Raw genomic sequence first — 14,631 nt, 5'->3', positions numbered from 1 at the left:
CCTGAAATATATGAAATCACATTGGAATAAATTTTAAATACTTTAATCAGATTGCATGTGATTGGGAAGCTAAGTCAAATCAAAGAAATCAAAATACATTACTGCTTCTCCTGTTTTCTAACTACTGGTGGACCAATATTAATTCAACTGAAAGACAAATGCTGCATTCAAGTGTGGGCAAGAGTCACTGCACTGTACAGATCAAATTTGTTCAGGAAGAGTTATTCTGACCCTATTATACCTTACTCACTGGGCCCCTTCTTCTTACCCATGTACTTGGGTTTGACTTCCATAATAGTCTTTTCTTTCTGTAAAGAATTTCTCTTCTTATTCTTATTTGTCATGAGCTGGACTTAGTTGCTTTTACTCTTTTCCAGCCCCTGTTCATTCATGCCCTCCTCTCCCCTCCTTTTCTTCTCCTTCCCTCCTTTGTCCCTCTCCTCCCTTCTCTCTCTTTTCTCCTGTATCCTCCCCTTCTCTTTCTTCTCAGCTCTCCTCTTTCTCATACCCCTTGAAACTAGCAGCACCCATATTCAAGGCAGCTTGACAAAAGTCAATGCTTCTTAAAACTAAAATTAAAAGGCTCAAGCAGAAGGTACAAGAAAGCCCAGAGTCCTCAACTTTGTCAGCCTTGTGTTTCTAAAATGGATCCATCTCTGGATCTCTGGTGGTTCTTCTGTCTTAAACAGAAGGGGAGAAAGGCACTATTTTCATAAAAGCATTCTGGGGAATGAAGTTCTTCAAATTAAAAAAAAAAAAAAAAAAAAAAAAAAAAAAAAAAAAAAACTAATGATCTGATGAGGAGTTACCAGTATACGATCAGAGCTGCACAATGGCATTTAGTACTTAAGGCAGGGCACTAAAGAATTGCACTCATCTAATTTATTTTTGTCCCATAATTCCAGTTTCCTGGGATAAATGTATATCATGGATAAACCATTCTCATCCCTGTTATGAAATGTCAATGACATAAAAATGAATAGTTTTACTAGGACACATTTCTTAATTATAATTAAGAAATTCAGGAACAGATTGCATTTGGTAGGCACAGTTTGTATGTTACCCACACCTAGGCATGGTCTTATTCTTTGTTTCAATTCATCTAAAAGGGATGGATACTTCAGACCTCACCCGGTTGGTAACACTTTATTTCTTGACCTGTCATCCAGACTCCCCCTCATCTTTCCAGAGCCCTCGTGGCTGCCTGCCAACAACAGCATGGCATGGACTTCTTCAATTGCCAGAAGCAGGCTTTCAACTTCTCTCCTACGCATATTAACAGTCATGTCCCACTCATCTCATCCACCACACACCTACCCACACACCCTTTTGAGCTTCCACTCAGCTGCTGTTTTTCCTGATTGAGAAAAGTCTAGCACTTGCCTTATTTATAGAGTAGAAGACAGTGATACAGCTCCCAAGTGTTACATGGAGACTCCCACACTGCTCAGCCAGACACAGGTCCACCTCTCTAGACTATTTTCTATTTACCATAATGTTCTGTGTCCTAAAGGGTTGCACAGAATTCTTTCAGCACAGGTTGACATTAGCAAACTGACTTGACCAATACAAAAACAACAAAGCTTGTCTTCCAACACTAAGAGAATCAGGTACTATCACAGCATGAGAGTGGCTCATGAGACTACTGAAAAGAACCAAATGTGCAGGCCAAACAGAACCAGGTTTCAGCTTAAACTCACTCCACCATTTTGAACAGTACTGGTTAAAACCAGTCAGATATATTATGTTCCCATAGCACAAAGGGAAGAGAAACAGAGTCCCCCGAAAGCAAAATGAAAACAAGAACAGAAAATGTGGAACAATGAATATTCCCTTTCTCCCATGTCCTCCCACTTCCATTTTATTTTAGTCAGGAACTAGTGAGAGCTTAATTTCATAGGAGGAAAGGGTTTAAAGCATGAGCTCTGAAGTAAATCAGCAAAGGTAAAAGGCCAAAGTCTGCAATTATGAGCTTTTCTGGGCTGAGAATTCACTCAAACTCTCTGTGCCTGTTTTGTTATCCATAAAATGGAAATAATGAAACCTCCACCCTCATGGAGTGGACCATTGTGAACCTTAAATGAGATAATTCATGTAAAGATCCTAGATTCTTCTGAGTACACACAGAACATCCAGCAAATATTAACTATTATATTTAGAAAAAGTAAACCAGGAAATTTGTCTTTCTCCAGAATGTTCTATATTTGATTATTAACCTTGTTGTTATTTGATAGCCAGAGTCACCTTTCTAATGATAATATGTTAATTTTATCCATATTTATTATATTCTTACTAAATTTTGAACTTGAATTTATTTATTTTAGAAGAGAAAAATTTCTCGAAAATTCTAAAATATTTAGAATATCTAAAATAAAAGACATGTCTTTCCATGTCTCTGGTATCCTCCACTTGATAGAACTATTGTGGCTAATGGTAAACAGGATAAGAGATGCCTGGAACTAGAGCTTTAGAAATGTTAGTTAGGTCAGTTCTTTCATGACTGATGCACACTGAACAGCTGGCAAGATTCAAGTGGAAATCAGCCCAAGTTCATACTAAATGTCAAGTACATACTGGAATAAGGACGGAACAATATTTCTACCTGACCAAAGATCCAAACAGGAGCATCGCAGATTCCAGTCACACAAATGCTGCAGTCTACAGAGGAGGAGATAATCAGTAAATGGCCACCTCGCTCGCACACCTCCAAGGAAGTTATCTGGTCCTCATGAGGTTGGAATGATCTTATCAGAGTTGGAGGCTGTATGATTTTGTTCTTACTGGAATTAAGACAGTACTCCTGAACAAAAACAAATTCCAGAATTTCAAAAATCCAAATATTAGCTCAGAATGACACAGCACTTGTTCTAAAGCCTGATACAAAAATGAAAAATAAACCAGGCACTATGGCACATGCCTATAATCCCAGATGCTCAGGAGGCTGAGACAAGAGGATCATGAGTTCAAAGCCAGCCTCAGCAAAAGCAAGATACTGAACAACTCAGTGAGACCCTGGATCTAAATAAAATACAAAAATAGAGATGGGGATGTGGCTTAGTGGTTGAGTGTCCCTGAATTCAATCTCTGATACACACACACAAAAAAAAGAAAAATGTGTATTTGATAATAACCATCTATGATCCAAATGCAAAAGAGAGTTCATGATAAAATAGGTTAGAAAAATGGTGTTAACATTAAAAACACTAAGTTGATTGACTTGGGAAGTAGAAAAAAGAGAGGGAAGAGACTGGAAAGAAAAAGATGAACAGTAATTTGATAGAAAGGAGCTTTGCTATGTATAGTTAGTCACATATAAATAATGTTATAATATTATTCAAAAATTGAACTTGTAATCAGTGATAAAAAAAGAAAAATCAAACTAACTTATGATAGCAATAATATTAGTTGAAGATCCAGTACTCTAAATTACATTTATAATCTCATTTCGAATAAAGTATAACCTAATTATTACATTTAAATGATGCTTCAGTACATTGCTGACAATATTGCATTCCTAAATTGGGTACTTGACTTGACTATATATTAACAGGTTTCCAAACTGAGAAAAAGCTGGCTTTTTAAAAAGAAGTCTCTGTTCAATACATGCTTTCTTTAAAATACTCAAAACTAAGTATTTCTTCCTTTAAGAAACAGACAAGGGGCTGGAGTTGTGGTTCAGTGGTAGAGTGCTTGCCTAGCATGTGTGAGGCACTGGGTTCTAGTTTCAGCACCACATATAAATAGATGAATAAAATAAAGGTCTATCAACATCTAAAAAATATTTAAAAAAAAAGAAACAAGAAGACTCAATCTATATGACTGAATATAATTTTATAGTTTTTGTTATCTGCAACAAGAGGCAATCAAAAGCAATGAAGATGATGGGAAAATAATTTCAATTTACCTCTATATTCCAGATTTTCAAACATCCATCAAGATCTCCTGTGGTAAGGTATCGGTTCAACTTATCAATAGACATAATAATGGATCTAGCTCCTCGATGGGCCAAAAATTCAGCCAGAAGTTGTTTCTTACATGTATCCCAGAATCTGACATAACCAGAACCACCACATGATACCAGGTTAGCTCCTCCTTAAAAGAAATGGAAAACCTAACTAGGAAACTGCAACCACAAATACCAGAGAAGAACTTACTCAAGTGGCTTTCCCTGTGTCAATAAAGCATGTGGCATTAGAGAGGTGATAGGACTGAGAACAATTCCCAGTTCCACTTTGATGCTCTAAAATACAGAATGGAAATAAACCATATTAAGTAGTAAATGAGATAAGATACATAAGATATTTCATTATTTGTAGTTTCCTTTCCTTTATTCGTTACTCTAATGCTATTGGATTTTTTAAAGTTAGAATTCATTTCTTTCTTCAAATAAACTTATAAGATATTAATTTCAACATTATACTAATATTCTGATTACATAAAACTATCTTTCCTAATCACTTATTGGACGTAAGATGAAGAAGTAAAAACCCTGATGCACAGAGTTAGAGGCATGTATTATGTGATAAAAGCGTAGCTATTAAGTTCTTTGTTTGGCAGCAGGCTTAGAATTCTGTATTTGAGCTTGTTTTTAAATTTTTCATCAAGAATTTATTGTTAGTCCTTATGGAACCCTTTTTTGGTTAATAGACCTAGAAATAACCTTTTCACTTTCCATTTTTATGTGCTTTGCAGAAAGCACTTTACCTAAATTATTCTTCTGTGGCGAAGTTCCTATTATCTGATAAATCTGTAGATGACTTCCAATTTCCTTCACAAATGTACTGGTGATTAACAATCATATCTGTTTAAGGTAGAAATAATGGCATGTAGTCACTTCAGTGGAAACAATTTGGGAATACTGATAACATTAAGAAGAATTAGTGTTGAGGAAATGAGAGTAATTTTAGGATAATAATTCATATTGTGAGTATAAGTGGGTTCTAAAAAATAGAAAGTTTTATAATCTGTTCCAGGACCATTTTAAATATTCCTCAATGTTCCTAAAACATTGATGATGAAAAGTTTTCTATGAGTATCATACAGTTTTTCCATTTGCAAATTAAATATGGGAAAGAAAATATAGGAAACATGATGTGGATATGCTTATCTCTTTTTTTCAAACATATAACTCGTAAGTCTAGATCTCTAATTTCAAGAAAATATACTTATAAATATAATTCCTAATATTTAGATGAAAGTTCAAACATATGCATTATTCTCAAAAGGAGATTTTTATTTGGGAAGATGCAATCTTCTTTGAAACTATACTACTATAACTATTGAAAACAGAGAAAATAGGGCAAATGGGTATTTCACCTGTATAATATCAAATAACTACAGAAAATCATCTGATAGCACCAATGTTGGCATTCACCTCAATAGAAATTAAATCAAGATTCTGACTTCTTCTGGAAAGTATATACAACTATCCAAGATATTCAGAACATTAAAAGAGAGAGAGAGAGAGAGAGAGAGAGAGAGAGAGAGAGAGAGAGAGAGAGAGAGAGAGAGAGAGAGAGAAACGGAGTTCTCATCCTTGGATCAGCAGTTATTTCAGAATTTGTCTTTGCTCAAGTCTCCAAGTTAGTCATTATGTTCTCTCAGCCAGGTGCCTGTACAGTCAGTTTTCAGACACAGATTCTACTCTTTTGCTGTATGTGAACCTAAACTTTGACATGTTTGAGGCAGATATATTTAGCTGTGTCTCCTACTCTGCTAAAATATCTCTACACCATGCCTGGGACACCAATTTTGATTGTAGCCCATAACAAACAGTCAGAAGTTTCCACATTCTGATCCATATATGCACATCACTGAAAAAATAAGTGGTCACTTCTAGTCTGGCTCCTGCTTCTGCACCCATTCTCCTCAACCTTCATCTCCTTTGTGAGACCTGTGGCTGCCCATGACCCAGGAATGACTTGTTAACTACATGGAATCAAATGCTACAAGACCTAAATAGAAAGAGATTGAATATTTTTATTGCTCCCCTTCACAATTACAGGCAAACTATAAATACATATTTTACCTGCTGTTGCATTGGTTTTCCTTGCTTCAAGGAAGCAAAGCCTCATAACAGCATTATTACCCTCAGTGTCAATCTCCGAGGTGTAGGCTGCCAGGATTGCCTGGTCTGCCATGTGGTGGGAAGAGGGGCTCTTCTCAGCACTGAGAAGATCTTGAGGTTCTCTATCTGTCATGAAGACAAAGTCAGGTGTCTTAATGAAGAGAAACATCTGCTGTTCAAACTAGTGCATATAAAAACAGGCCCATGTCAGTCACCGTCTCATAACAGACATACAGTCAACATCCTTGAAGTCTCGTGTTATTAGCTTCCACGACTTGAAGGATCATTTGATTTAGTTTTTGTTTTGCTTATTCCACATACACCATGTTCTCTCTTAACATGAATTAATATGAACTTCATACCATAGTCACTGCTAACATCTCAGAAATTTTTGACCTGCTAAAGACAAATGCGTTTCTAATACTACTATGACATTTCCAGTTCATTAATCATTAATAATAATCTTGTAAATATTGTAGTGAACATGAAATATAATGGATATTTATAAATATTTAAATGAGAATTTGGGGGCTGGGGTAGTAGCTCAGTGGTAGAATGCTTGCCTAGCATGTGTGAGGCACTGGTTTCAATTCTTAGCACTGCATATAAATAAATAAATAAATAAATAAATAAATAAATAAATAAAGGTCCATCTACAACTAAAAAAAATTTTTAAATAAATAAATACATGGGTGATTTTAGTAATGCTTTTGCTAGTGAGTTACCTTGGAGAAGACATTCTTTTATTTATTTTTATTTTTTTTTCTCTGTACATGAAGTAGAGGCATACCATTTGTGTAATCATACATTTACCTAGGCTAATAGTTTTCTATTTATTCTTTTTTTTCTCTCCCCCCATCCCTCCCACCCCTCTTATCCCTCTATAGAGTCCCTCCTTCCTCCATTCTTGCCCACTTCCCACTCCCTATATGTGTCATCATCAGCTTATCAGTGAGATCATTCATCCTTCGGTTTTTTGAGATTGGCTTATCTCACTTAGCATGATGTTCTCCAACTGCATTCATTTCCCTGCAAATGCCATAATTTTATTATTTTTTATGGCTGAGTAATATTCCATGGTGTGTGTGTGTGTGTGTATATATATCGCATTTTCTTTATCCATTCATCAATTGAGGGGCATCTAGGTTGGTTCCACAATCTGGCTATTGTGAATTTGAGCAGCTATGAACATTGTTGTGGCTGTATCTCTGTAGTATGCTGATTTTAAGTCCTTTGGGTATAGGCCAAGGAGTGGGATAGCTGGGTCAAATGGTGGTTCCATTCCAAGTTTTCTAAGGAATCTCCACACTGCTTTCCAGAGTGGCTGCACTAATTTGCAACCCCACCAGCAATGTATGAGTGTACCTTTTTCCCCACATCCTCTCCAACACCTATTGTTGCTTGTGTTCTTGATAATCACCATTCTAATTGGGGTGAGATGGAATCTTAGGGTGGTTTTGATTTACATTTCTCTTATTACTAAAGATGTTGAACATTTTTTCATATGTTTCTTGATTGCTTGTAGATCTTCTTCTGTGAAGTATCTGTTCATTTCTTTACCCCATTTGTTGATTGTTGTTATTTGTATTCTTGGTGTAGAACTTTTTGAGTTCTTTATATATTCTGGAAATTAGCGCTCTATCTGAAGTATGAGTGACAATGATATTCTCCCACTCTGTAGGCTCTCTCTTCACATTACTGATAGTTTCCTTTGCTGAGAGAAAGCTTTCTAGTTTGAATCTATCCCAGTTGTTGATTCTTGCTTTTATTTCTTGTGCTATGGGAGTCCTGTTAAGGAAGTCTGGTCCTAAGCCAACAAGTTGAAGGTTTGGACCTACTTTTTCTTCTATAAGATGCAGGGTCTCTGGTCTGATTCCGAGGTCCTTGATCCATTTTGAGTTGAGTTTTGTGCAGGGTGAGAGATAGGGGTTTAATTTCATTCTGTTGCATATGGTTTTCCAGTTTTCCCAGCACCATTTGTTGAAGAGGCTATCTTTTCTCCATTGCATTTTTTTGGCCCCTTTGTCTAATATGAGAAAATTGCATTTATTTGGGTTTGTGTCCGTGTCCTCTATTCTGTACCATTGATCTACCTGTCTACTTTGGTACCAATACCATACTGTTTTTGTTACTATTGCTTTGTAGTATAGTTGAAGGTCTGGTATTGCGATGCCCCTTGCTTCCCTCCTCCTGCTAAGGATTGCTTTAGCTACTCTTGGTTTCTTATTCTTCCGGATGAATTTCATGATTGCTTGCTCTATTTCTGTAAAGTAAGTCATTGAGATTTTAATTGGAATTGCATTGAATCTGTATAGCACTTTAGGTAGTATGGCCATTTTGACAATATTAATTCTGCCTATCCAAGAACATGGGAGATCTTTCCATCTTCTAAGGTTTTCTTTAATTTCTTTCTCTAGTGTTCTGTAGTTCTCATTGTAGAGGTCTTTCACCTCTTTTGTTAGATTGATTCCCAAGTATTTTATTTCTTTGAAGCTATTGTGAATGGGGTAGTTTACCTAACCTCTCTTTCTGAAGATTCATCACTTATGTATAAAAATGCATTGGATTTATGTGCATTGATCTTATATCCTGCTACTTTACTGAATTCACTTATGAGTTCTAAACGTTTTCTGGTGGAATGTCCTGGTTCCTCTAAATATATAATCATGCCATCAGCAAATAGGGATAGTTTGAGTTCCTTTCCTATTCAAATCCCTTTAATTTCCTTGGTCTGTCTAATTGCTCTGACTAGAGATTCAAGGACAATGTTGAATAGAACATTGGAGAGGACATTCTTAATGTTGCTTCCATTATCAGCTAATACCATCTGTAGTCCACGCTAGTGTCATCTCCAAATCTATGACTAGTCTGCACATAGTTATGACAAATCTCTACAGAGATACCTTCAAAATTTCAAAGCCAGAAATCTAGAGGCATGTTCTCCATGTCTTTTAGAAATTTGGAATTATTTCTTTACCTATCTTATTTATTTCACTGTGTATTTAAAGGTAGCCACAATTGGTTTACTGTAGTTGTCAGTGCTCTCTTGAAAGCCCACGTAGAAGAAGAGGTGATATCCCACCCTTTCCCGGGAAGACTCAGAGGAACACTTATGGTAAGTTCTTTGTACTTGAACAGGTCAGAGCTTTGTGTCTGCAGCCAAGTAATCCTCAACCTCTTAAATTGGTTTTCTTACTCTCCATAAATCACTTCCTCAGCTTTTTCCAAACAACTGCATCTGATGACCAGGGCTTTCCTAAGGTTGAATTCATTCTCTGTGAGCTTATCCAATTGAGACAACAGAACCTGGCCCAGTCATGAGGAATGACATATTCATTGCCCAAATAAATTAGTCTAAGGAAAAAAACTTTAGTATTTAACAAAATTCAAATAAAATGTGAAAGGTAATTGTCAGGATATTTTGCTTAAGTCTAAAATATTCATGTGCTCTGTTAAATTCCCATAAAGTACAACATACTCCTGTCTAATGCTCCTCGCAGATTTCTAAAGTGAGGAATAATTTAAGATTTCCAGGTGGTATAATATTTAATAGAAGCCCCAGATTGAGTCTGAACAGCCAATCAAATGAACACAGTTCCCATTTTCCTACCAAGGGGTACCCAAGGTTCACTCAAAGGCAATTTGGCAAGGTTTATTGGCAAAGACTGAGCTAGATAAAAATAAGAGACCTGCTCCCTGCTGTCAGTAATACAGACATGCTGATGTAGCATAAAGAGAAGAAACAACATGCCATGGAGAATTTGCTAAGCCAAGTAAATCTCAAGGTTCTTTTTAGTCACTTTGACAAGACAACGTTATCGCTAATCCTTTGTGCTTATAGCTGATCATCTATAATTTGGCAGTAAGCTGCTTTAGATACAGGCATAAACAACTAGTCCTACATGGTCTGACTCGGTTGCATCATTTTAGTTTCAAATTTGCACTCACCTGATTGTGATTTTAGTAACTTCTGGTAATCAGGGTGAAGTACATGGTGAGCATTTTCTGTGCTATTGTTCCACAAAACAATTTCTCCATCATAACTCCCTACATGAGCCATGATAAAGAATATAAGTTGTCAAAAATTTTGATAGAAAATTCATGCAATAATAATTAGAATACATTATCGATGCCTCATACACAGAATCTGGCACATAGTAGGCATTCTTTCTATATTTTTGGAGACATGAAAGAAAACTTATTTTTTACTAACTTTTGATTTAAAATCCTCACATAATAACCTATGTAGTAGGTGTCTAAAAATTTCTCTTACCTTCTTTTGGAGTAATCAAATATTCAGAATAAGGGCTTTGCATTTAAACAATTTAAGTTTCAGTTCAAGTTCTGCAACTTATTAGTTGTGTAACCTTGCACATGATATTTAACTCTACTTGATGCCATAATTTCATCATCTACAAAACTGGGTTAATAATTGTATTTCTTTTACCAGGTTGTTGTGAAGAATGAAAAGAATATAGAATGGTGCTGAGCACAATGTAAGAATTGAAAAGTGTTAATTATTATCTTACTCTTTTTATTATTAAGAACAAGCGAATCAAGTTCTCCTAGATTTCTGTTCCCCACACCCTTGTGTGTGTGTGTGTGTGTGTGTGTGTGTGTGTGTGTGTGTTCTTTCCATTCCTTCCTTCCCATGTTTTTTAATTAAACATTGCATTTTGAAAACCTAAAATTCTTCGTGCAGAAAGTACTCACTATTTCTCTTCACAGGAAACAGAAAAAAGCTCAAAGTGAGGCTACATCAGCCAAGCCTATTCTGTGGAGGGAAAATGCAGCAATGCCCATATCACCATGCTCAGTGGCTCAAGGAGATTAACAGAGTCCTTGGCAGGGTGTCAATGTTAAGTGGAGGGTTGAGTTTAAGTGGGACATACAGATAGTGACTTCCTTGGGATCTGGAGAGGCCAGAGAAATGCACACAAAACTCTGCACTGTCCTGGAAAGAGCAGCCTGTTTAACTCAGATCAGATATCCACAGCATACCCACCTTCTCATAATGTTTGGATGCTCTATTTGTGAGGTGCTTGACTGAACATTTTCACACAGAACTAACAGAAGGAGAATGAATGAAGAGATGATCTATTCACCAATACAATGGTATTTTACAACACTTTCACAGTAACAACCACACAAACTGTATAGTTCACTATCTCCATCACAATTCAGGATGTGACCCTGCCTGAATGTGAGGACTTCCAGAAGCTGTAAAGTGTTAGCCCTACCAGAAGACAATCAGGTAAGTCCTAAAAAAATACTGAAACCTTAAATGTAGATCAGTAAATCTCATAGAATGACACTTCAGCTCTTCTCTGGCATGTTTTCACTCCTCTTACCTGATAGATAACACTTTAGATTCTATAAAAAAAAATTTAAGCTGTGAAAATATGGACCTCAAAAGGTATAATTGGTTTCTATAAATTGCTTTTATAAGATTTTTCATACCCTTTAATATATTACATCAAAGTATATATTATACAAAGTATATATTATACAGCCAATGGAACTGTATTAAGAGTTTGGATTTGGACATTTCATGAGGACATCTCAATGAATATTTTCTGAGCTTAATTATACCAAGGGGTTAAATGTTCCCATTGTGAAACATCTGAGTACCACCAATGTGTGATTTGTATTCAACAATCATAATTCTACTCTTGGAAAATGGACAATAAAAATTAAAGCTAATAATGATCGATGTGCTTATTGCATGCCAAACACAAAGATAAACACACAGGTAATTTGTAGTTTAAAACTATAATATAAATATAAGATTATTAGCCAGAAGAAACTATGATTTAATGTTTAAATAACTTTCATAGTGTTATGCTGTGGCCAGAATGAGAAGCCAGAGAGCCCCAACCATAGGAACTGATGGATATCAGCATGAATATATTGCCCTAGAAATAAGGACTGAAAGGTGGTTTAAAGGTAAGCACTATTTCTTTAGAAAATATATTCATTTTTCAGTTGAGAAAAGTTTTTGTTAAAGTGAACCAACACAAACCCAACTGTCTCCACCCAACTGTGAAGGTTCAATTTACCTGTAGCAAGAGTTTGTGGAGGTAAAAAGGCAGCACACAGGATATCGTCTTGGTGCCATACTCCTCCTTTCCATTCTTCAGGCTGGATGAAAAATCGATTGAAATTTTGGGGTCGAAACACAGTAATAGCTCTAGTAAAAGGATATGGAATTTAGCTGTGAATCTGAAATTGATACAGGTATCGAGCAGCCATTATCCACTTGAGTCATGTGATTTGAGAAGTCTAAAATACTAGGTTGGGGTTGGCGATTTAGCTCAGGGACAAAACACTTGCATAGCCCAGCAAAAGGTCCTGAATTCAATTCTCAGCACCACAAACAAATAAATAAATGGGGAAAAGTAAATCAGTAAATGTCTACACTGACCCTCTTGTCATTCATAACATTTAGCTTCCCCCTTGCTATGGTTTGGATCTAGAAAGTCCCCCAAAGTCATGTGTGTTGAAGGCTTGGTCCCCAGTGCAGCAATGTTCAGAGATGGGATTTTTTTAGAAAATGATTGGGCCAGGAAGGCTGTGGATTAATCCATTTGATGGATTAATGATTTGAATGGACTACCAGGAGGTTGTGGAAACTATAAGCAATGGAAGTAGATTACTTGGGGGCATGGCACTGGGGACTATATCTTGTCCCAACTACCTCTCTGCTTCTCTCTCTCTCTGTTTCCTTCTCTTTCTCTCTCTCTCCCTCCCTCCCTCACCCCTTCTTGGCTTCCATAAGCAGAACAGTTTCCCTCCACTCCACTCTTCTGCCATGATGATCAGCCTCATCTTAGGCCCAAACCACTGCAGCCAGCCAACATAGACTGAAACCTCTGAAAACATAATGAGTCAAAATAAATCTATCCTTTGAGTTGTTTATCTCTGGTATTTGGCACAGAAGCAAACAAACAAACAAAAGACTAATAAATGGCTTTCTTCTAGATTCTCTCATTGAATTCTCTGGTAAATTATGAATCTTTAACGTCTGGAGGTTAATTATTCTTTTATAACCATTAACACCAAACACATATCCATTTACTGGATTAATTATTCATTTCCAAAACCCTAAAGCGCAGTTTCCCCACACAGGTACTATGAAACTAGTGAGAGTTTTGTATCAGTAATAATAAAAAGTAGGATGGGTCTCTGAATACTTGTAGGTAGTTGAAGCAAAATCAATAAGGTTTCTTTCACCAAAGTATCTCAGGATGTTTAACATATTAACATTTCCTATATGAAGGTGGTTTCATATCTATCCTCTTGGAGTACACTCTATCTTAAAGTGGATCTCATTTGGAGAATACCATTCCAAAGAAATGGGATATAGGACAGATATATTTTGAACAGTGAGAATACTAAGAATCCTGGAGCACTGCTAAAAAATTTCAGAACAGACCAGAATGGGTAGAGGATGAAATGCCTGGTTCCTAGTTGAGAAGGACAGATTGTTGATATTAAATTGTAGGGCCATCAGCACCACCTTATTTTTATGTGGTCTGAGCTCCATTGGCCAGCTTGTGCTAAGCCTCTTCTTCCTTCTAGAGCTACCCACTTCTCAAATGAACATTTTAAACCCTATGTTTTGGGTCTTCTCTATCATTCTCTCTTCACCTTTTTGAAATTGTGCTTTTCTTCCCACCATTCTGAAAGTCTCCTAATTGCTCTACCAGTTAACCTCCTCAGCCTTGGATGGAGGTAACTCTCTCTCTCCTTGAAACTCCTCTTTTTTCAGTACTTCTTGCTTCTCTTTCTGCCTCCTTACCTTCCATTACTTAGTCTCTACTTCCTTCTCCCTTCTTTCTCTAGCCCCTTTAATATGGATATTCTTCAATGCCTTTCTTCCACTCCTCTCTATCCATTCAAACTAGCTTAATCAGAGATCCAGTGTACAACCATAGTTCCCATCTCAGTTCTATACATATGCTCTAAAGCTGACCTTCATTCATAACTTCTGCCAGTTGTTGAATAGTATCCATTTGCCAGTTGACAATTCCATACAGTGCTTCCATCAGCAAACAATATTAATACACCAGAAACCAAACCTCGCCATCTTCCCTCCACACCAGCCTCCCATCCTGATTCCCAAATACACCAGCATTATAGCCTCCTGTGTGTAGTTCTCTCCCCCAGGCAAATCAAATGCTTACATTTTACCTCTGACATATGTCACATAGCCATTTCTTCCTTTTTAATAAATTTAAACAGCCAGAGATAGCTTTCTAGTCCAGTGCATACTACCTCGTGGTTGAACAATTGCAACAGTCTCCTACCAGTTTCACTGCTTCTAGTCTGCCCTATTCTTCATCCTACTACTAGATTACTCATTTAGTTCTGGGGTTCTTAAGGTCCATTCATTCTATAAACATGTCTTGCTTCTGTGTTAAATTTCCTGTTAATGGTATTACAGGTTGAGAGCTGTGTGCTAGTCTGTTTTTTGTCTCTGTCAACTTAGAGGGAAAAAAGTTTATTTTGCTCACAGTTCACAGTCCACGGCCGGCAACTCCATAGCACCAGGCCTGAGGCAA

The 14,631-nt window shown here is 36.6% G+C and overlaps 1 protein-coding gene across 5 annotated transcripts in view; it reads right to left on the bottom strand.

Annotated features, from left to right (window-relative positions):
* The window catches only part of WDR49 (WD repeat domain 49), a 133,323-nt gene that overhangs the window by 38,268 nt on the left and 80,424 nt on the right, over positions 1-14,631 (bottom strand). For all 5 annotated transcript variants that reach the window (XM_079156380.1, XM_079156383.1, XM_079156382.1 and 2 more), the window contains 5 exons: positions 12,127-12,257; positions 10,016-10,114; positions 6,029-6,193; positions 3,905-4,092; positions 2,603-2,800 (listed from right to left, as the gene is read on the bottom strand). In XM_079156380.1, coding sequence (XP_079012506.1) covers positions 2,603-2,800; positions 3,905-4,092; positions 6,029-6,193; positions 10,016-10,114; positions 12,127-12,257 — 781 coding nt within the window. The remainder of the gene's footprint in view (positions 1-2,602; positions 2,801-3,904; positions 4,093-6,028; positions 6,194-10,015; positions 10,115-12,126; positions 12,258-14,631) is intronic.

The sequence above is a fragment of the Sciurus vulgaris genome (genome assembly GCF_902686455.1).
Source record: "Sciurus vulgaris genome assembly, chromosome: 10".
Taxonomy (NCBI): Eukaryota; Metazoa; Chordata; class Mammalia; order Rodentia; family Sciuridae; genus Sciurus; species Sciurus vulgaris.
Note: the sequence above shows the minus strand (reverse complement) of the source record. Positions and strands in the feature narration are given on the sequence as shown.